Source organism: Portunus trituberculatus, chromosome 27 (genome assembly GCF_017591435.1).
Source record: "Portunus trituberculatus isolate SZX2019 chromosome 27, ASM1759143v1, whole genome shotgun sequence".
Lineage (NCBI taxonomy): Eukaryota > Metazoa > Arthropoda > Malacostraca > Decapoda > Portunidae > Portunus > Portunus trituberculatus.
This window is the reverse complement of record NC_059281.1, coordinates 14,662,571-14,685,867: the sequence shown is the minus strand read 5'-3', so window position 1 is coordinate 14,685,867 and position 23,297 is coordinate 14,662,571. Positions and strand designations below refer to the sequence as shown.

At 43.0% G+C, this 23,297-nt stretch overlaps 1 protein-coding gene across 2 annotated transcripts; it reads left to right on the top strand.

The window, feature by feature from the left end:
• The first annotated feature begins 203 nt into the window (after positions 1 to 203).
• LOC123509632 lies at positions 204 to 22,946 on the top strand. Of its 2 annotated transcripts, XM_045264067.1 has the most exons (15): positions 205 to 397; positions 937 to 1,345; positions 1,472 to 1,636; positions 9,282 to 9,329; positions 9,627 to 9,814; positions 13,601 to 13,721; positions 14,282 to 14,535; positions 16,248 to 16,361; positions 17,165 to 17,325; positions 18,112 to 18,317; positions 18,442 to 18,558; positions 18,659 to 18,779; positions 18,996 to 19,212; positions 19,387 to 19,559; positions 19,719 to 22,946. In XM_045264067.1, exons 3-15 carry the CDS (start codon positions 1,509 to 1,511, stop codon positions 19,839 to 19,841), a joined length of 1,971 nt encoding a protein of 656 aa, XP_045120002.1. In that variant the 5' UTR covers positions 205 to 397; positions 937 to 1,345; positions 1,472 to 1,508; the 3' UTR covers positions 19,842 to 22,946. The 2 variants fall into 2 exon arrangements, with proteins under 2 accessions (XP_045120003.1, XP_045120002.1); XM_045264068.1 differs by lacking the exon at positions 9,282 to 9,329 and having other exon boundaries at positions 204 to 397.
• Positions 22,947 to 23,297: the final 351 nt, after the last annotated feature.

Sequence of the window (23,297 nt, the reverse complement as noted above, 5' to 3'; positions counted from 1 at the left end):
GACGTCGATGGGAGGGTCACATGTCACGCAAGGCAAAATCGTATGATCATTTGCTACTTTGAACTTGGAAGTTTGCTGTGAACAGTATCGAATCAAAGGTTTATTTTACCAGTATGCTGGAGACTCGATCAGACGCAAGGAAGTTTGTCCCGTGACTTGTTTCCGCGCTAGGGATAGCGACGACCTGACAGCCACCTACCACATTCCTGTTCGCTGTCGACTTGACACTACAACGTCAAGAAGGCAAATGCCTTGCGAGAACTTATAGACATTCTACTCGAGTACTGTGGTTCAGACGGCGGTTGCTGTAGTTCACTAGCCCCTGGTTCCTTGGAGCGCGTTGATCAACCAGCTGCACTGCAATGCCATCTGGATAATCATGGCCATGACATCCACAGTACGTAAGATAGATTACTCGATTGTTATTTCTGTTATTTCTCATTTGTCTGAGTAGTGAAGAAGGTGGTCTTGAATTCTGTTATGTACTCACCCACACAGAGAGGTTGGTTTGAAACAAGGAAGCTTAAAAAAAACTTAAGATTCCTTGTTCGAATAAAGGGAGGAAACTGCCTTTTTATAACACTGTTCAAGTGTTCCTCGCTCTCCTCCCCAAACTCTGATAAATTTATCAGATTACTTGCCCTGGCTGCTGCATGAAGTGTCTGTGACATCCTGAAGGAATAAGTGAACTTTCTGATGTTAAAGTCAGAATATGAGGGAAAAGAATCTGCAGGCCCAGTTAATTCTAGTTATCTCAAATGCTATGAAAATTATGTAAATTTACTGACCTAGTTACACTGCTATTCTCAAATCTGTCACCGTATAAGTGTGTGCATGTGTTTGTTTGTGTCCTTCATGTCACTTGTTATTATTTATTTATTTATTTTTTATGTTGGTGTGTATGTGTGTGAATAAAAGCAAGGTGCATCATCTCAGCGGGATACGAAGCAGCGCTGGCTGAGCTGAGTGGAGCCTCACGCAGTGTGGGATGTGGGAGCCTCGTAGTCGTAGTCGCAGCGCCAGTCTGGTATTGATCACCACGGGGCTAACGCGACGCCGCTCCTCCCGCTTCCTTTGATTCAGTGGCGGCGTTGTTCCTCTTATCAGACACTCTTGGTGGATGCCACGCAACCTGCACTCTGTTATCTAAACACCTCACACTCTGAAAGGAAGCCCCTGCTGGCGGTGACGAAGATTGTCTCCGCTAAGCAACACGCGGGCTGTCAGGAGTGGTATAAAGACAGCAGAAGGGGGATGCTTGATGTGTTGTGAGGCAGAGTGGTTAGGTCAGTGGTGTGTCTGCCCCTAAAAACCGCGGGAAGGTTGATCTTTCCATTTTGAATAGGTGAGTTAAAAGTTTTGTATAAGAATAATAAATGGAGTTTGTTGACGCATCATACAGAAGCCGTGACTTGTTATATCATGGGGAGTGAGAGGAAAGGGAAAGCGTGCTAAGTGAGGGGAGTTTCAGAGTGTTGCTGAGTGTTGCGTGCGGCGCCCCGAGGAAGATGTCTGTGCGGCTGAGGGGGCGGCGGCTAGCGGCCTGCTTTGTGCTGTTCGGAGTGGCGACCTTTGGCGTGTACCACCTGATAGCCCTTCACACCCAGGTTGACGTACATGACAGGGTGTACCTCAGGTGAGTCACGCCAGTCTCTCGTGGCAGAAAAGTGGTACAGTGGCAATGTTCCTGACGGAATAGGCTGTTGTGCACCGGCGAGGAAAGGAAATTTTTTTTTTTTTATCTTAGTTGTCATCAATCATTATTTGTGTTTCCCTGAAAAAAAAAATGTTGATGCAATGTAGAAATGTAATGATAAATTGTACTATTCATTGTAGCCTTTTTCACTGGTGGGTATTACAAGCAATAAGAAATGCTTTAGATGAAGTAATGCGCTCGGCATGATGTATACGGTATGTTAGATGATAAAATCGCTTTGGTCAGATAGTCATGGGTGTTTACCCCATTGATAGTGGAAAATCCGCGTTGAACTACAACTTGAATCATGAAAACCTCACACAACTTCCAATAGAACATATTTAAAATATTCGATACGATTGAGAAGAGGCGTACCAGTTGCAGTGTTCAACGTTCCCTTCCACGGAGCCTTATAAGAATACATGTGTCCTCGTCTCACGCTTAGGACGATAATGTCTTTATTTAGTTTCATGATAAAAAAAAAAAATGTTCCTTTTTACCGTGCGGTCGTAACGCACTGGCTATGCTCCATGTTTCACATTTTTCCAGGTACACTTTAAAGAAAGAATATATATATATATATATATATATATATATATATATATATATATATATATATATATATATTTATTTATTTATTTATTTATTTATTTATATGCGCAGCTTGGATGCACAATGCACCCTATGTGTCCATCACTGACGTACACTACACACACGACACCGTCCTGTAGAGCAAACACCGTATAGTGCAATAGTACTGTTGTACTCTCTCTCTCTCTCTCTCTCTCTCTCTCTCTCTCTCTCTCTCTCTCTCTCTCTCTCTCTGAGTAATCTAAATTTTATTGAATGATTGGTGTCCGCCATGTATATTCTTTAAATCAAATAACGAGATTACAGTGCTTTTACTTTTCAGAGAGAGAGAGAGAGAGAGAGAGAGAGAGAGATCACTCGTGTCTAATCAAGAAAGAACAAAGTACTATATCTCATTTCCTCCTTGTATTATTCTAGTGCAAGTTACTCCACTCCTCTCTCATCTCAAGAGTGATAATAAATAGTAATTTCATCCACGTTGTGTCAGGGAGGAGGATGGGATGGTATGATTGAGAGAAATTGTATACGTAGAGGAGATTAATGCATGTGGAAAGAATAAAATGATCCGTATGTCACCCTGCCGTCGTGAAAGCGTTCTCTCATTTAGCTCTGTGGTGAAATGTGACCAATTGACTGATTGACAGATTGGCTACTTGGTACCATTATAAAGGAGATAATAATACGGATGTTAAAGATAAGAGCTAACTTACGTAAATCTCCTCTCCATCACCAAAATAACACATTTGTCTGTCCTGTTCGTAAATAATTAACGTTTCCACATCTTGTTATATTTCCCTTGTGTTTGCCCTGTCCTTTTGTAGTATACGTGGTGAGACTGGCCTTTGGCTGATGTCCTTTTCACACCCTTGTATTATGTAGATGCATTGTGAATAAAAGTACTCGATCAGGAGAGGAGACGAGAGGAGAGGAAAGAAAAGGAGAGGAAAATAAAATGAAATAAATAAAGGTAAAGAAAAGATTGTAAGCTGTATGAAAGAAAAGAAAAAAACAGAGAAGAAAAAGGAAGGAAAGAAAGGAGGAAAGGAGAGAGGAAAAAGAAAAAAAAGGAGAGGAATGAGGAAAAAACAAACAAAAAAACATCTGGACCTCTCCTGGACCGGTGATGGATAGAACACTAAAGCCGCCTCCATCTCCTCCTCCTCCTCCTCCTCCTCCTCCTCCTCCTCCTCCTCCTCCTCCTCCTCCTCTTCCCTTTTCCCTACCTCCTCTTCCCTTTCCCTACCTCCTCCCGATCCCTTGCAGCACTTCACACGATTACTGTTTTAAAGATGCTGTAACTTTTGCATACGATGTTAATTCTTGCCTTGCGTCTCACAGGAACACAGCAAAGGTGACATTTTCGGTGTACTATAAAGTTCAGTCTGTGTTCTTCAATGCTTTAGGCTTTTTAGGACCATGGAGATTTAATTAGGCCCTCGTAGGTGTTTGTTGGTTATTTTTGTCATTGTTGGTCCTTAAATTACCTCTCTGCTAATAAGTACTCGAGGACAGCGGTGATTTCAGTCGAGGGCCAGCTTGGTGAAGTTGTATTGTCTGGTGAACGGGACGCATTGTTTGATAGGCGCTGCTCTCAGGTTGATGTGCTTATGGTAGGGTGGTGGTGTTATCGGTGCACAGGTACAGTGTGTTGATGAGAGATAACGGCTATCTTCTCGAACTTATAGACTCTTTGTTGATTTTATTTACTTTTTTAATATATTTGCTTACTTATTTGTTGTTCTTTAGTTTTTGATCAGTTTTGTGTTTCCTTTTTGTGTTTTTTTTCTCTCCCTCGCTCTTTTCTTTTGATACTTTGCAACTGTTTGACATTTGATTTTCATTTATTTTTTATTCGTCTGATACTACTACTACTACTACTACTACTACTACTACTACTACTACTACTACTACTGCTACTACTACTACTACTACTACTACTACTACTACTACTTTTCTTCTTCTTCTTCTTCTTCTTCTTCTTCTTCTTCTACTGCTACTATTTTATTATAACGTGTCCTTGTTTGGTAGCGCAGACTGTCTTCAAAATTGTTTCCGTTAAATGCATGTTTTCTAAAGGGACTGTTCCACCTTCGGCTCGTCCGCTTTAGTATGTGGGTTAGTAAACTTTTCAGGCAATACGTCCCGTCTCTCTCTCTCTCTCTCTCTCTCTCTCTCTCTCTCTCTCTCTCTCTGAGTTATAGGGATAATCTTAATTCCTTAGATCACTGCTCGTATAATCTGGTATAAATTGGCACTCTACGCTGAATTGGTTTTAATTTATTCACGTGTTTCTGGTAATAAAGGCAGCATGTTTGAACGCAATATTTCAAAACAGGACGCACCATTGAGTTATACAGAGTGAGGATCATATCTTTAAATCTATAGTCAGATAGTTTGTCGATGAAGGTAATTATTTTATTCGTTTTCTTTACGACTTGTGTACATTACTGGCTAGGTGTTAGCATATCTCCGTGGTCTTTAGAAATAGTTCTTATGAGGCAACTGTTTCAAGATACGAGATCCGGTTGTTGCTTGTTATGCACGTTTCAGTGCATGTTATGTGGTTGAGTGTTGCCGAGTAAGGTTCCATACTTACTCTTCTTTTAGTGTTTCTTTCTTCTCAGTCTCAGGATTATGTTGCGTGATTGAAAATTGTCGAGTAAGCATCCATACCTACTTTTCTTTTAGTGTGTCTTTCTTCTCAGTCTCAGGGTTACGTTGTGTGATTGAGAGTTGTCGAGTAAACATCCATATTTACATTTCTTTTAGTGTTCCTATTTTCTCAGTCTTAGGATTATGTGATGTGGTTAAACGTCGTAGTGTAACTTTCCGTACTCACTCTTCTTTTAGTGTTCTTTCTTCTCAGTCTCAGGGTTAGGATATGTGATTGAAAGTCGTGTAAACTTACATACTTACTCTTCATTTAGTGTCCTTTCTTGTCAGTCTCATTATCTCAGGCCCTCTTATCTGAACCATAATCGAGGACTCTTAATCACTTCAGGCGGCATGAAGGATGAAAAAAATGCTGTTTATTTACTATTTTTTCTTTCGTGTACCCTCTGATGTATAACCCTTGAAAAAGAAATGCCACGTATATTGCGTTTTGCTGAGTCTTGCTGTTCCTTGTAATTGTGTGTCTTGTGTTAGTTATATGGACAGTTGAGTAATGAAGGTGGTATATATTTTGTATTTTCCCCAGTCGCATTGTATTTTTCCCTAGCCATGCCTTTATGATACTTGATTGATGGGCTGTCATCGCGTCAGGGGAGTTAATGACCGATGGGAAAATGTGTCTTAACCCTGCCCTGTAAAGCCATCCCTGCGGTGTATACTATTCCTCTTTCAGCCCGTTATTCATTTAAACAACTCTTTCCTTTCATATGCAGGATGTCTTTGCATTGTTCAGTGATATACCTCGTGACGTGCTAACCTCTTTTAATCCCTTCAGTAGTGGGACACATTTCTACCTTGAGATTTGTGTGTGATTAGACGATCTTATTGACACTAGGAAGGGTCTGTGGTGGCCAGAAGATTAATAGCCAGAATCTACACTATTCTAATCCCCACATAAGTTTCTGAAGCTGTATAAAATCACCAAATAGTAAGCAAAATGAATATGTAAACGCGTCCTGATACTGAAGCGGCTAAACTTTCATTAGTGTAACTTGGCTAAACTTGATGCATATGCTGTTGAACTCTTGGCTCGGTATATATTTAGATCATTCCTTCACATGATGTATGCTTGATATGCTTGTCAGTTGTGTTCCCTTGACGTGATAATCTATTCAGCTTCGTCACTGTAGCACGGTGATAGTGGTGCGGGGATGGGCGGGGATGTGGTTTCTTGTACTAATGGATGCTGTTCTAATACCTTCACTTCTCTTCAACGCTTATTACGAGTTAGAATGAAATGGATTAATCAGAGCTGAGGTATTGTGAGACGACAATTTTGCCTTACAACTGTTCCAATCCCAGCCTATCCATAAGTGCTTTCTCTCTCTCTCTCTCTCTCTCTCTCTCTCTCTCTCTCTCTCTCTCTCTCTCTCTCTCTCTCTCTCTCTCTCAATTAAACACTTAAACATTTAAACACTTTATTATTTTTGCCATTTGTGTACAGATTGTGATAACAAATGAATTTCATAAGACAAACAGCCCTTTGCAAGTAAAAACTTTATGGGCAACTTAACGGTAAAGAAAACCTGGGTCTCTCTCTCTCTCTCTCTCTCTCTCTCTCTCTCTCTCTCTCTCTCTCTCTCTCTCTCTCTCTCTCTCTCTCTCTCTCTCTCTCTCTCTCTCTCTCGTAAAGAGGCAAAGCAAAAATATGGTCAGTTTGAATTAAGAGAGAGAGAGAGAGAGAGAGAGAGAGAGAGAGAGAGAGAGAGAGAGAGAGAGATGACCCAGGTTTTCTTTACCGTTAAGTACACATAGCACTACGCCCTGCCTTGGCCTTTGTTGATTCATGGCTGCATACCTGTGGGAAGCGAGACAATGAAGGGAACAAGTGTTGGAACTCTGTGTACATGTGTTATAGTACGTCACCTACCCACGCAGTCTTCGATAACAAGAACAGGAAAAGATGGTTCAACTATTATGCCTGCAGGTGTTGTCGTAAATCACTCTGTCATTGCTACAGCAGGGAGGAGGCTTCGGAAAGAATAACAACAGTCCCTGCAGTTCGTAAATTACTCGGTTCCACAGCGGGAGTGAGGAAGAATTAATGATGACTGGTACACTTCAAAAAGAATAACAACAGTGCCTGGAAGAGTGAGGAAGAATTAATGATGACTGGTACACTTCAAAAAGAATAACAACAGTGCCTGGAAGAGTGAGGAAGAATTAATGATGACTGGTACACTTCAAAAAGAATAACACAGTGCCTGGAAGAGTGAGGAAGAAGAGATGATGACTGGTACGCTTCGAAAAAGAATAAGAATTGTGCTTGTAAGTCACTAATCATTCAGTCACTAACACAGCGGGAGAGGAAAAAGTAATGATGACTGATACGCTTCGAAAAGAACAGCAATGCCTGCAGGTCGCAAATCACTGTCACTACCACAGCAGGAGTGGGGAAGAAGTAATGACAAATGGTATACTTCGAAAATAACAACAACAGTGCTTGCAGGTGTCATTGTAAATCACTCGCATAAGTGTGATGATTACCGCAGCGGGAGCGATATCTGGAAATCTCGCTCCCGCTACGTTAAAAGTCACATCTGTGAGGGCAGTTTACAGTGACATCTGTCCGTGCTGTGTTGGGCCACGTGTGTTCCCCAGGTGTAGACTGAAAGCTGTGGATAATCAGGGACACGGGCGGGCTGCATGTGTGGACAGCATTCTCACAGTAAACACACACACACACACACACACACACACACACACACACACACACACACACACACACACACACACACACACACACACACACACACACACACACACTCTCTCTCTCTCTCTCTCTCTCTCTCTCTCTCTCTCTCTCTCTCTCTCTCTCTCTCTCAAGAAGACTATTTTCAGGGCACATACAGGTTGTTAGTTACGATATCCTGGGTGTTTGACAATTGGTAATACTGAATGCTTGTTAAAAAAAACTTCACCGTAATCATTGAAACAACCTTGAAGAACCTGCTGATCATTTCTTCTAGAGCCTTTCAGAGTCACTAAGACATTTTAAAACACTCCTAACTTGAATCGTAGAGTATAACATAAATAACACTGTCGTGTCTGCAAGTTGCACGATCTTGTTGCGTCCCTAATCTTAAAGACTGCTTTGTGGGTTCAAGGGAACGCCTCTGAGTTTTTTTTATAAACTTTACTTAATTATGTTATTTACAAACATTTACACTTTACGACCCTTACGACGACAAAGAAAACCACGAAAACCACTAAATTTTAATCACTCTCTTCACGCAAGGTCCACCTTCAAATGCCTCAGATTCTGCCACATTATATCTTGAACTCAAATTCATTACACACACAATAACTTCATTGATAACAACATTTCTCTCTTCACTTAAACTTCTTCTAATGTTCCAGATTTCTTCACAATATTTCCGTTATCCAACTCAAATCACGCAATTTAAATTCAAAGATAAGATACATCCTAACACACCCTACAATTTACCTTCCAATAAAAACAACACCCTACACAACCTACACATAACCATTTTTCCTTTATCAAAATATGACACCAACATTTTCTGTGACTGCATTACAACTGTCTGGCTACACTTACTGGTCTTGAGATAGGCGGTGCGCCCATTTTGACCCTCTGGTCTGACAGCTCTCTCTCGCTGTCGTCTCTCTCTCGGCGTTCTCTCTCTGTCTCTCTCTCTCTCTCTCTCTCTCTCTCTCTCTCTCTCTCTCTCTCTCTCTCTCTCTCTCTCTCTCTCTCTCTCTCTCTCTCTCACCTCCTAATATACACGCGTTACTTGACTTCTCGTCCATATCATTTTGCTTCCAGCGACCTCTTATTACTACCAGATATGGGGAGAAGGTTCCAGAAGCTTCTTGTAATGTACTGCTCGTCTCCGGCTGTGTTTGTCTTGTCATGTTTCACCGCCTCTTGTTCTCCTCGGTGGTCACGGGACTTCTTATCTCTCAGATTAGTGATAGCGTCTTGTAATCTTGGTACCTGCTTTCGTGCCTCGTGTTTCTTCATTTATTATTCTCCTTACTGCCATCTTCATCTCTTCATTCTTGCTGTCTTCTTCCTTACGTATTTAATTTCTTTTCGATATCATGTCACAACAACACCATATACACGTGCAAACTGTATGTGTAGTTTGCAATTGTTTATGGCATGCATGTGTGATTGTAGTTGTTCTGTATGCTATGGTATCCTTTAGTTGCTTAGAATTACAGTGACCTATTCTCATCATCACTCACTGCATGGCCGCCTGTATAACCTTCCCTGTGTTTACTTCCAACCCTGACTTGTCCACCTGCCTCCTGCCCACCTGCATAACCACTGCTTGGCTTACCCGGTGGATCGCAGGAAAATGATGGAACGTAATGTGTTATCCGGATCAGATGACATGCCTAGGTAACTGTTTGAGAGAGAGAGAGAGAGAGAGAGAGAGAGAGAGAGAGAGAGTAGTATGTGTTTTGTTGCTTTTGGTCAAGATGTTTGTGTTGTTTGGAGTGTAGATAAGACAATGAGTGTATTATCTATTTACACATTGATGTTTATACAAGTGTCATGTGAGTTTTGTCAGTGATCTTTTAATCCGTCAGTCCTCCTTGATCCTTTCCTTTCTGTTCTTCTCTTACCCACATTTCTTTGCTGCTCTGTCGTGTGTCACCATTGCATCCCGTTACCCTATCCTCTTTCCATCCACAGTCCAGCACACCTTGCCTGTCAACACCCAAATCTGGAGCTGGAGAACCCGGAGATCTACAAATTCTTCCACCACGTTGACCCGATACTGTGCAAGGAGGAGGCGGAGTGGGTGGTGGTGCGGGGGTCGGTGGCCAGCATCACCAAGGAGGCCAAGAAAAAGCATGGTGATATTGAGTGTGCCTTCTCTGGTGAGTTTAGTCTTCTGTTCACGTTGTCTCTTTCTGTAACTTTGTGTATCGTAGCTTATTACCACGCTGTTTCTCTCTCTCTCTCTCTCTCTCTCTTTTTTTTTTTGTTCCTTATCTCTAATAGATAAGGGAGAGGGAAGGTGACAGGGAGGGAAGTTTGACACGAGACGAAAGAGGAAGGGGGGAAAAGTAAGAAGAAGAGGAAGAAGGAAAGGAAAGCGCTGGGGAAGGAAATGCAGGAAGAGTGGAGGAGGAGGATGAGTGGATGGGGATAAAGGAGAAAGAATGAAAGTAAGCAGCAAGTACATGAGGAGTGAGGGAGGAATTAGAGGGAGAGAAGATGTAATGAGAGATAAGTAGATTATCTTTTCCAGCCCTCCTCTTCTTGGTTATTTTTTCCTCCATCCATTTTCTTCGTACTTATGTTTCCTTCCATGTATTTTCATTCTCAGTCTCATTCTATTTACCAATCGTTTCTCTCTCTCTCTCTCTCTCTCTCTCTCTCTCTCTCTCTCTCTCTCTCTCTCTCTCGCCCACATCCCCCACACACGCAAAAAAGCTCCTTCAATGTACATTTGTTCTGATTGTTGTTGCCATTGTTCAGCAGATCGCAATAAACCTAATGAACAAACACACACACACACACACACACACACACACACACACACACACACACACACATATTCTGATAGTTGTTGCTACATTTTGAGTAGAAGTGACTGCTGTGGATGTGTTCACTGCAGACCACTTGTGTACAGTTGCATATTCTGCGTTTGTTTCCTTGGGTTGAGGCACCGTGGTGAAGGAAGATGGTGAAGAAAGATTCTCCGACGACGATGACGATGACGATGATGATGATGAAATTGGTAGCGTGGAAGAGAGTAGGTGATTATTTGCTCTAGTTTTTAATGTGGAAGTTTAGGAACACAACAGGCACTTATTTCACCTTCTTTTAGTGGTGTAGAAAGAGATGATACACAGAAAATACACTTGATTACAGAATACAGTCACGATGCAGAGAGAGAGAGAGAGAGAGAGAGAGAGAGAGAGAGAGAGAGAGACTAGACTGAACTCCCTCTATGATGCTTGATGGTAGTGCTGAGACAGGATGCTCCATCACTCCTGCCTCTTTTTTTTTTTTTTTTTTATACCATGTGGACTTTTCACGGGAATTTCTGGGCTAAAGGGGATACGTTTTGTGGTACCTCCTATCTGAAAACCCACCCTCTAGGAAACCGTTGCCCCGAGTGAGGAAGCCCAACCTACACTCGGACCGTGGACAGGATTCGAATCCGTGCGCTTGGAGACCCCTCGGACCCCAAAGCACGCATGGTTCCACTGTACCACAGCGGCTCTCTTAGAAGAAAGATCCCCGAATTATTTTTTTGAATGATCTAATTTAACAATTTATTAAGGAAAAGCACATAAAAACGAGACGAGGGGTGGTTATAAGAGATAAGAAAGGGAGAGAAGATACAAAACGGACGAAAATGACTGAGGATAGTGAATAGTGATCTAGTGAGCAGGGTATGTAGTGTACTTATAGGTCATGCTCTTTACAATTCATCTGGATCAAGAGGGAATAACTATAGTCTGTCTACTCTAAAGTGGCTTCTGGGTGTCAGTTTGATTGGTGTCCCAGGGAATGCGTGGTTGTCAGATCTTGAGGAAAACCGCGAGCTGTCCATGTAATAAGTGCGTAACAAGTATTATTCACATCAAATCAATTACGTTATCAATAAGCTACAATATGTTTGGAATCCACGAGCCATTTTAGAATAGACAGACTACTCAATAGGAACTAGCCTTAAGATGACATATGTCAATGTTTACTGTGGCGAAATAAAGGAACATGAAATCGAGACGGCAGGAAGGAGGAGAGATACATACATACATGGCAGTGCAGGTGTTGACAGATTGCGCCATTATGTAGATGTCGTAACCGCCTCTGCGGATTACCACATTGAGCTGCTTACCTTGTGTGAATCTCTGTAAACTCCTTAAATCAGGTTAACCAAGTGACAAGACTGTGGGGTACTCACAAAACGCAGCTCTATATAACTTATACTTATTACATACCAAATAAAACATAAAAGTAAACAAGTCCAGCTACCATGCATAAAAATAAAGTCAAGTAACACGGCCACATATCAACGACACAAATTCCCATTTCTGAAACATATCATTCAATTAAAAAATATCTATACTTTTTCTGAGATTCTCTTTAAATACTTTCACAGAACATTGTCATTTCTCTACCGTGTACTCTTCCGTGTAACACTACATGCGAAGCGTCACCACAATCGTTTTAAAACTTCACAGTATACAAAACACGAGACTCTACATCTCTAGGATAAATTCTCAAAGTTACTACTCACGAATAAGGCGAGGCAGAGGAAGGCCCAGGGCTTCATGATGTCTACACACAAAATTTCTTAGTTCTGCTAAAGTTGCAGGAAGCTTGTTATCTGCTGGCTCCTACCGCTGCCTGGCCTTATATCCTGGCGTGAATCACATGACGTTGGTGTTAACAAAGTCCTCTACTGCTCATTTCTTACATTATCCCCTACTGTCGAACTACTTTCTTTGTTTACACTCAATTGACCTGTTGCTTAGGGGCTATATTGGTTCGTCATCAGTTACCTCTTAACCTAGCATGTAATTAAAGTCATTTTATTCCCTTCTAGCACTTAGAGTTTCTATGTTTACACAGTACTTTCCTTGTTCTCACTGCAACTCCGTGGACTCCGTGTTTTGGCCTTCTTATCTAAGTCTATTAGTCACATTTGACCTTCCAGTATACACATTGATGTTTGGGTTCGTTCGATCATTAGTCACGGGTTGTTTGGGTTCATGATTGCCCGGGCACCTCGGGCACCGTACTTGTGACCTCATTCTCGCCTGTGCCCTCTGGTCCGTTTGCCCCACGCTGAGCCTCACGACGCACATCAGCCTCACGACATAGAAACGCTTCCCTCTTTCACTGCGACTATTTTGAAAGACTATACAGAGACGATTAGCCGAATTCTAAAGAGTATTATTCCTGTTGCTAATACAGAAAACTTGTTAACATGTCACTAGAGTTACAGAAACACCCTTATTAACCCTTATCACTTCAACTACACTCCTTTGAAAATAGTGAGGGTGTGGCGCGGAAGTGTTTCCAAATATGTGTCAGAGATTAGCGCTGGGACGTGTGTTAATCCAGGGAGAAAAAGTGGGAGATTGGACAGGGTGAAAATTGATACTATATCACATTTGCTCACTGGCCGCGTGGTAAGACCTTAATTAACTCCTTCAGTACTGGCACGCTTTATTTATTTATTTATTTATTTATTTATTTATGTATTTATTTTTTACCATGAGTTTTGGGTTGCCTACGATTAGACGACTTTATTTACATTACGAAAGGTCTATGGAGGTCAGAAGATTAGTGGCCACAGTCTTCATTATTTATTTTTTTTTATCCCCACATAAGTTTCTGAAGCTGTATAGAATCACCAAATAGTAACCAGAATATATATAAAAACGTGTCATTGCACTGAAGGAGTCAACCCTTTCAGTGCCATGGCGCATTTCCATATTCATTTTGGTTACTATTTGGTGATTTTATATAGCATCAGAAACATATGTTGGGATTAGAATAGTACTGACTTTGGCCACTAACCTTTTGACCTCCATTGGCCATTCCTAATGCAAATAAAAACGTCTAATCATACCTAAAATCAAGGTAAAAACGCGTCTTAGTGCTAAAGGGGCTAAGGAAAGTTACGTCTGTGATTCCAGAGGTGCTGCGAGATGGAGACAACAGGGTGAAGCGAGGCGCCACATCCACCACCCACGACACCTACACCTTCACCAACACTGACTTCTACACCGTCCTCTGCTCTGCCCAGGATGGCAAGACGTGAGTGCCCTGTTGCTTCACTGAGTGTGTGGAAGCTGCACTGTCTCCTTAGCAATGTTTGTGGCTTTAGTACTGATAGTTTTGTTTATTTCAGGCAGAGTCACTAAGTATACGCTTCTGTTTCATATTCCTTTGTTGTATTTATTGGCCTTTTGGATGTCCTCTTCTACCTATTATCCTTCTGCCTTCACCTATACTTTACTTTCTATTCTATCCCTCCATTTTCTTTTTTCTCATGTTTTCTTTCTTTCTTTCTGCACTTTTCTGATGTCCTCTTTTATTTGCTGTCCTTTCTCCTATATTCTCCTTTCCATTCATTCCTCCATTTTCTTTCTTTTCACAGCTTTCTTTCCTTTCTTTTCTCTTTTCGCATATTTCTTTCCTTCCTTTTATACATTTCACACCTTCCTTCCTATCTTTCGTATTTATGACCTCTACTCTTTCCTTTCTGTTGCCTTCCTGTTGGCCTTTCTTCCCCATATATTTTAATCTCGTTTCCCCGTTCAGCGTCCTCCTTTCATGCATCACCACAGCTACTATCCTCTTTTGTCTCCCTGTAGGTGGACTAACGTAGTGGCCGGCATCAGGCAGGACGAGAAGATCAAGGCAAACACAGGATGGGACAAGGTGCCAAAAGACTCGGTTGGCCTTAATTATCTCATGATTGGATTCGACTCCTTGTCACGCAACACCTTCATCAGAACGCTGCCCAAGACTTACGCATTTTTGACCAAGGAACTCGGCGCCTATGTGTTGCAAGGGTATAATATTGTGGGGGATGGGACGCCTCAGCAGCTTCTTCCCATTCTTACGGGTGAGTCATTGGTGAGGAGACTGTTGGAGAGAGTGGTTCCTTTATCCTTGTTCCTTGTTCCTTTAGGCTCGTATTCTCAAACGCTTCTGTGCTTCACCTCCACTATTTCAAAAGGCTTTATTTAAATGTACACGAGTTTCTTAAGGTGTTTTTGCGGTTCTAGAAGCAGAGTAACGAGATTTATACACTATTACATGGAGAAACACTCTTGAAAACCCCGCTAATCATCTCTGTGGCCTTGGAAAATAGTCGTGGTGAGAGAGCAAAGCGTTTCTGAACAAGGGGAGTTTGTGATAGGAGAAAGCGAAGAAGTGAAACAGATATCAGTATGTAATTCTGTGAGGGAAAAACTGCGTGAGATATGATAAAGGCTTGTGTTAGAGGACGCATATTTGTTTATTATTGATTTATTTTCATTAATTTTTTTTGTAATGTTTGTACTAGTTACTGGTCATGATTGTTTTTATTTTCATTTTCCAGATGTAAGATTACGTTTAGTGTACCTGTTGGCCTTTATTTTTTTCCCCATTTTATTGCCCTTGGCCAGTTGCCCATCCTGCATAAAAAATATTTATAATTAAGTGTGGGCAGTAAAATAGTCACTAACACTCTCTCTCTCTCTCTCTCTCTCTCTCTCTCTCTCTCTCTCTCTCTCTCTCTCTCTCTCTCTCTCTCTCTCTCTCTCTCTCTCTCTCTCTCTCTCTCTCTCTCTCTCTCTCTCTCTCTCTCTCTCTCTCTCTCTCTCTCTCTCTCTCTCTCTCTCTCTCTCTCTCTCTCTCTCTCTCTCTCTCTCTCTCTCTCTCTCTCTCTCTCTCTCTCTCTCTCTCTCTCTCTCTCTCTCTCTCTCTCTCTCTCTCTCTCTCTCTCTCTCTCTCTCTCTCTCTCTCTCTCTCTCTCTCTCTCTCTCTCTCTCTCTCTCTCTCTCTCTCTCTCTCTCTCTCTCTCTCTCTCTCTCTCTCTCTCTCTCTCTCTCTCTCTCTCTCTCTCTCTCTCTCTCTCTCTCTCTCTCTCTCTCTCTCTCTCTCTCTCTCTCTCTCTCTCTCTCTCTCTCTCTCTCTCTCTCTCTCTCTCTCTCTCTCTCTCTCTCTCTCTCTCTCTCTCTCTCTCTCTCTCTCTCTCTCTCTCTCTCTCTCTCTCTCTCTCTCTCTCTCTCTCTCTCTCTCTCTCTCTCTCTCTCTCTCTCTCTCTCTCTCTCTCTCTCTCTCTCTCTCTCTCTCTCTCTCTCTCTCTCTCTCTCTCTCTCTCTCTCTCTCTCTCTCTCTCTCTCTCTCTCTCTCTCTCTCTCTCTCTCTCTCTCTCTCTCTCTCTCTCTCTCTCTCTCTCTCTCTCTCTCTCTCTCTCTCTCTCTCTCTCTCTCTCTCTCTCTCTCTCTCTCTCTCTCTCTCTCTCTCTCTCTCTCTCTCTCTCTCTCTCTCTCTCTCTCTCTCTCTCTCTCTCTCTCTCTCTCTCTCTCTCTCTCTCTCTCTCTCTCTCTCTCTCTCTCTCTCTCTCTCTCTCTCTCTCTCTCTCTCTCTCTCTCTCTCTCTCTCTCTCTCTCTCTCTCTCTCTCTCTCTCTCTCTCTCTCTCTCTCTCTCTCTCTCTCTCTCTCTCTCTCTCTCTCTCTCTCTCTCTCTCTCTCTCTCTCTCTCTCTCTCTCTCTCTCTCTCTCACACACTCTCTCTCTCTCTCTCTCTCTCTCTCTCTCTCTCTCTCTCTCTCTCTCTCTGTGCAGGCAAGACAGAGCTGGAGTTACCGGAGACACGCAAGAGGATGGGCAACAAGGCGCAGTTCGTCAATGTCTACCCCTTTGTGTGGAACGAGTTCAGCAAGAATGGATATGTGACCAGTGAGTATGTGTGTGTGTGTGTGTGTGTGTGTGTGTGTGTGTGTGTGTGTGTGTAATTCACCTCGGTCGTCTGCTGGTCGCCCAGCCAGTCTTCCCCATTACAGAGCGAGCTCAGAGCTCATAGACCGATCTTCGGGTAGGACTGAGACCACAACACACTCTACACACCGGGAAAGCGAGGCCACAACCCCTCGAGTTACATCCCCTACCTATTTACTGCTAGGTGAACACACCCCACACATTAAGAGGCTTGCCCATTTGCCTCGCCGCCTCCGGGACTCGAACCCGGACCCTCTCGAGTGTGAGTCGAGCGTGCTAACCACTACACTACGCGGTGTGTGTGTGTGTGTGTGTGTGTGTGTGTGTGTGAGAGAGAGAGAGAGAGAGAGAGAGAGAGAGATCATTAAGGCACAACACTCACCAAAAACCAGCTATAAGACCTTTTTGGTGATTACTTAACCCTTCAATACTGAGAAGCAATTTTACCGTGATTTTTTGGGTATGATTAAACGAATTTATTTGCATTAGGAAGGGTCTGTGGAGGTCAAAAGATTAATGGCCAGAGTCTTTACTATTTGAATCCCAGCATAAGTTTCTGAAGCTGTATAACATTAAATACTAACCAGAATGACTATGAAAACGCGTCCTGGTACTGAAGAGGTTGAGGAGCCGACTTACATGGACGTATTTCAAGTCAACTGACGGGGTTCACACTCGAATGGCAGCCTCTCATGTCTTCTATAACCCTTCAGGTGAATTTCCCAGTGTTTAGTGCTGCTGGTGATGATGGCAATGTGTTTCAGTGTACTGCGAGGACGCCCCCAACATTGGCACCTTCCAGTACCGCCTGCAAGGGTTCGACGCGCCGCCCACACACCACTACATGAGGCCCTTCTATCTATCCATCCAGCCACTGTACAGGAAACACCCGCGTCTCTGTCTCAGGAACACTCCACGCCATAAGGTAGATGCTCTCTCTCTCTCTCTCTCTCTCTCTCTCTCTCTCTCTCTCTCTCTCTCTCTCTCTCTCTCTCTCTCTCTCTCTCTCTCTCTCTCTCTCTCTCTCTCTCTCTCTCTCTCTCTCTCTCTCTCTCTCTCTCTCTCTCTCTCTCTCTCTCCTCTCTCTCTCTTCTAGTTTTTCTAAGTTCATTTCTCTTTCCTTTTTTTTCCTTTTTCCCTTTTTCTTCCTATAATCTCCCTCCCTCTATTTCTCAGGTCTCCCCTAGCACAAATGCACCCATTAAAATCCACGCTGTCTTCCTTTCTCTTTCAGGTTCGTTTTGTCACGCGCGCGCGTGCGCGCACCCACACACACACACACACACACACACACACACACACACACACACACACACACACACACACACACACACACACACACACACACACACACACACACACACACACACACAAGCAGCGAGGCAAATGGGCAAGCCTCTTAATGTGTAGCCCCTGTTCACCTAGCAGTAAATAGGTACGGGATGTAACTCGAGGGGTTGTGGCCTCGCTTGATGTGGTCTCAGTCCTACCCGAAGATCGGTCTATGAGCTCTGAACTCGCTCCGTAATGGGGAAGACTGGCTGGGTGACCAGCAGGCGACCGAGGAGGAGGAGGAGGTGAATTACACACACACACACACACAGTTAACCCCACACTCTTTCTCCTTCGGATTCTCTGTGCACTCTTCCTTTCAAGTCTTCTGTGACAAACACACCCAGTTAACTCTTCACACACACTCTTTCTGTTTCAGGTTCTCTTTGACTACATCCACAACTTCATGAACGTACACAAGGACCGTCCCAAGTTTGCCTTCACCTTCCACTCTGAGCTGAGCCATGACGACATCAACCTTGTCTCTGTGGCTGACAACGACCTGCTGGCGCTGCTCACCTCGCTCAGGGATGAAGGCCACCTCAACAACACTATGCTGGTGCTGATGAGCGACCATGGCCACAGGTGAGCAGGGAAGGGAACGAACTGGTTGCCTTTCATCTCTCACTTTTGCATACTGTTTTCCTTTTTCGTTGTCTAGTCTTGTATGTGTTTATTTGATAATTTTTTACTATTTTTCTTTGCCCAGGTTCACCAGCATCCGTAGCACCCTTCAGGGGAAGCAGGAGGAGCGTCTGCCGTTCATGTCCCTCGTGCTGCCCGATTCCTTCAAGACTGCTCACCCCTCTGCTGCTGATAATGTCAGGTACTGCCTCCTTTGCCTCCTCTCTCTGTTGCATAAGAGGTTACAGACAGAATTTTAGTGACTATTGAGTTCCTTCCTGATGCTCTTCTCTACCTGTCAGGATGAACATTCACCGTCTCACAACGCCGTTTGACATCCACCCAACCATGGAGGACTTGTTGCACTTCCCCGGGGCAAGACTGGGCCAAGTTGGGGACCGTGGCATCTCCCTCTTTAGTCAGGTGGGTGCCCATCACACACACACACACACACACACACACACACACACACACACACACACACACACACACACACACACACACACACACACACACACACACACACACACACACACACACACACACACACACACACACACAGAGGAGAGTTGAGCAATGACTCATGAGGTGCCTGGTGGTGACAAGCTCTTTGTGTTAAGCTGGTGGCCTTCACTACAGATCCCTGCATCAAGGACGTGTGCTGATGCCTTTGTGGAGCCTCACTGGTGTGCCTGCCTCAAGTGGGAGCCCATCAGTGTGGAGGAGGACATGGTGCAGCGGGCAGCTCAGGCTCTGGTCCATTACATCAACACTTATACTGCCCCACACCGCTCCATCTGCCAACAGCTCACCCTCAGTCAACTCCTTTGGGCCGGCAAGCTGCTTCCCACCAAGGGTTAGTGTGTCAGCCTGGCTATGTGGTCTGGTTCACAAGTTGTGTAACATAATGTACCTTCTGTGTTACTCTGTTTAGAGCTTCCCACAATCTTGAATCTATCAATTATGAAGTTTGCAAGGAGTTTGTCAGCAGCTCCTCCCCCATCACTGAGCCCTCCTCTCCCACCACCAGGCCTCCTAAAGTTCAAGAAGAACAGGGATGTGGATGGGTTCATGCCAGACTTGACAGATGAGACGTCGGTGAGTGAGGTGGTGTACCAGGTGACTGTGACCACCTCCCCGGGTCTGGCCCGCTTTGAGGCCTCCCTCACTTACTCCATCAAGCTGGACACCTTCTCTGTCAAGGTGTGTTTGGCTCTCACCTTTATTTATCAAGCTGTACAAAGCCTGAGATACACTTCTGTGGTCTTTGTTTTTGGGTTCAATTTGTGTGTAGCACCTCTTGTTGCTGTGTGTCCCGTGTTGGTGTAGCCTATTCCTGAGGGAGATGCTGTACTGTTTCAGATGGACGATGTGAGCCGCACCAACAAGTACGGTGACCAGGCACACTGCGTTATGAAAGACCTGGACCACCTCAGGAAGTTCTGCTACTGCCGCGAGCCGCCACCTGCGCCTCAGGACACCTAGGACTTGCCTGATGCTGAGGGACACCTCCGGGTGATGCCTCAGCCTCAGTTTGCTGCCTCGTCCCGCCGCCGCCACCACTACTACCGTCACCCTTCCAGGACGCCTGATGCCCACCCTTTGCATGACCTTGGCCTGTAGTGGTCGTGCTGTGGGTCGTCTGAGGACTTGTTTGGTGGGATGTTGCAGAGCCTTCACCTGTGTGTGTGTGTGTGTGTGTGTGTGTGTGTGTGTGTGTGTGTGTGTGTGTGTGTGTGTGTGTGTGTGTTTGGCAATCACCACCACACAGCAAAGTCAATTAGATTTTCAGTGTGGTCATTACTAATAATTCTGTATATTTTCATACATTTCTCTGTCCTTCCATGTCTTCTGCCTGTCCGGTCTGTCCATCCCTGCTTACCTTTATGTCTGTCTGTCTTTATCTTTTCACTGATGCATTCCACACTCAGACCGGCAAGCATGGCGCAGCAGAGCTGTGATGACTGCAGTGCCACAAGAGCTTAAGGGATGCTTCACTGCACGGGCATGTCGGGTGCTGCTTCTTGGGACCAGGGGACACTTGGGGGCCTGCCGGGGGTCAAAGTGGGAGAGGGAATCAGTACCGGTGCCTCAATAAGTTGCATCGCAGAGTATAGTAGAATATTTTGTACAATTTGTCATTAGTACTTCAGGAGAATGAGGAGAAGGAGAAGGAGGTGGAGAAGGAGGTGGTAGAGGAGGAGGAGGAGGAGAGTCATATGTCTTCTTGTGATAACCTGATTAGTACATATACATTGCCAAGTTGTTATTAAGGTGTTTTTCACTTTGGATTTGTATATTTGTGGGTAGTGTAGCCAAAGCAAGTGGTTGTGATGGTGGGTGTAACTTTTTATATCTGTGCTGTGGTAGTCATACACTTTTCTTCTTTGGGTTATATTTAATTCCTTTGGTACTGGGACACTTTTTTTATCATAAATTTGGGTACAATTAGACATTATTTACATTATGAACTGTCTGTGGAGGTCAAAAGGTTAATGGCCAGAGTCCTCACTATTTTAATCCTCACATAAGTTTCTGAAGCTGTATAAAATCACTGAATAGTAAGCAAAGTGAATATGGAAACGCGTCATGGTACTGAAGGGGTTAAATAAAATCAGATTACATTACTTTAGGTAGTAAGGTTTTGCATCACTTGTGCAGTTCATTTAATCCCTCAATTCAGCAAAGAGTTTTAGTGGTGATTTGGTTTTCCAATATGGCTGTGTGTTGTTTTCCTTATTTTATTTATTGATTGATTTTTCTTCTATTTGTGACAGAGTTGATGATGGACAAAACCTATATTGTACCATATCATATCTTCTTCCTCGTGTGATTTATTGACTATTGAAGTGATGCTGGATATAATGGTGCACATGTTTTTGTATTATGTGTGTTCATAATTGTCTTGTGATTTAACCTTTTTTTGAGTACGTGATAACTATAAGGGTGAGCTTTCCGTAAAGAAGGAATTGAAAAACATTAAGATGGTTGTCTGGAGTAATGACTAATTTTATATGCATTATATGAATCTGATATGGATTGAAAGAAGTAAAGAATCTATTTTTTTAAAGAGAACTGAAATACTAAAGATAGGTAGACTAGTAGAACCAACTTGAACTACGGTAATGAAGGGAGAGGTGGCAAGGAAAGTAAGACGTGCAGAGAGTAAGGTGGACCATGACACAAAAATAGTGGTAGAAAATGGCAAGATAAGATAGAGAGAGATTGTTGAAGATAGTCAGAGGAGAGAAGCTGATAAAATGCTCTTGTTTTTATCCTATTCATCAAAGTAGTATGAGCAGAACCCCTCTCTACCTATGTGAAGCACTCTTTACACAGATGGATATGACCCGAGTATACAGAGTTAGCAAGTGGGAGTGTGAAAAGACTTGAGGGAGACGACTCAGAATGCCCTGGATTCATATACGTTTTAGCTACAGATGAGAGGCAAAGTTTTCCAGTTTTGTACAGTTTCTTAGGGTTGTTTTCATGATTCTAGTAGCAAAATTAACAGATTGAGTGTAGAAGCTATCAAGGTATTCTAGGAGTGTTTCTTAATTGATTGTGTGGTATGTGCTATTGGAAATTATTTTTATTTTTCAGCCTTTCTTTTTCTATTTATTTTGGTGAGTTGTTATTAAGGATTTAGTAGAAAAAAGTGTCACAAATAATCATCTCTGTGGCCTTTGGGAGTAGTTTTGGTGCGAGAAAATGTGTGGTAAACTATCTCAGCTCAAGGGGATATGAATTTTTATACAATAGACAGTGTGTTGAAGAGAAGCGTGTTTAGACTTGAGTAATTACTTATGATTGATTGATTGACTGACTGACTGACTGAAGGCATCACAACAATGGGATCATATCGCGCCCTGTAATGCTCAAAGGACTTATTCTCACAAACCTTGAATAGAAAAATAGGCAAAAATGAGAATAACTTCAAACTCATGAGAGAAACCATTTATTTTTCATATTGTACAGTATCCTCTATTTACACAGATGAACACGCTCAATTAATGATACAATATAGTACACGTTCTTAGTCAGTACATTGCCATAACTCACCAGTCACCAGATTCATGACCATTGCTTTAGTGCTCACCGCGGCCCTGAGTGTCTCCTCTTATGTCTAGCGATAAGGAAACACATCCCCCCGCATTCGCTCACTCATATTGTGTCTCCCAGTAGGTTTGTTAACGACTGGAGTACCAAGCGGTCAGACGGACGAGAATTCTCAGTATAATTATCAGAATAACATGACTTCTACATTATTAAGAGGAGAAACAGTCTTGAGGTCTCGGTTAACCATGTCTTTGGCCTCTGAAAACAGTCGTGGTGAGAGAAAGTGTTTCCGAATACACGCTTCACACTCAGCCAGTCAGTCAGTCAGCCGAACGGTTATTTGTTGAATCAGTCAGTTTAGTTGGGAAGTCAGTCAGTCAGGTGGTGCTTGAGTGAGTGAGTGAGTGAGTCAACCATATCAACCAGTCCACCAGAACAAGTCAGTGCTGGACATGTGATAAGTTACCAATGTTCTACAGATCATACTATTTTATACAGTTCTTTGAATTATTAAAAACTATAAAAAAATGACGTGAAATATGATTGATCCTTCAGTTATGGTAATATTAATAATACATGTGATGAATAAGAAACATTTACCTAGTCTCTCTCTCTCTCTCTCTCTCTCTCTCTCTCTAATTTTGGTAACGCAGAGAGAGAGAGAAGGATGTAGGTAAGAAGTGGTGATGTGTGTGTGTGTGTAATAACGTCAAAATATCTAAATAACCGAACAGATAAAAAATAAATCAGTAAATAAGTGAATCAATCAATCAAGAGTAGAGATAATGATGATAATAAAAACGTGAAAATAAACAACAAATACACCTTTTCCCAGTTCAAACAGGCGCCCTTTAGCATCACATCATCACCAGCCAATCAGCT

Excerpts from the sequence above, each read along its gene's own strand:
- LOC123509632 (XM_045264067.1), top strand. The coding sequence starts at position 1,509 with ATGTCTGTGCGGCTGAGGGGGCGGCGGCTAGCGGCCTGCTTTGTGCTG. Across the intron at positions 9,330-9,626 it reads GGATCAGATGACATGCCTAG|TCCAGCACACCTTGCCTGTC; the intron begins GTAACTGTTTGA and ends TTCCATCCACAG. Across the intron at positions 9,815-13,600 it reads TATTGAGTGTGCCTTCTCTG|AGGTGCTGCGAGATGGAGAC; the intron begins GTGAGTTTAGTC and ends CTGTGATTCCAG.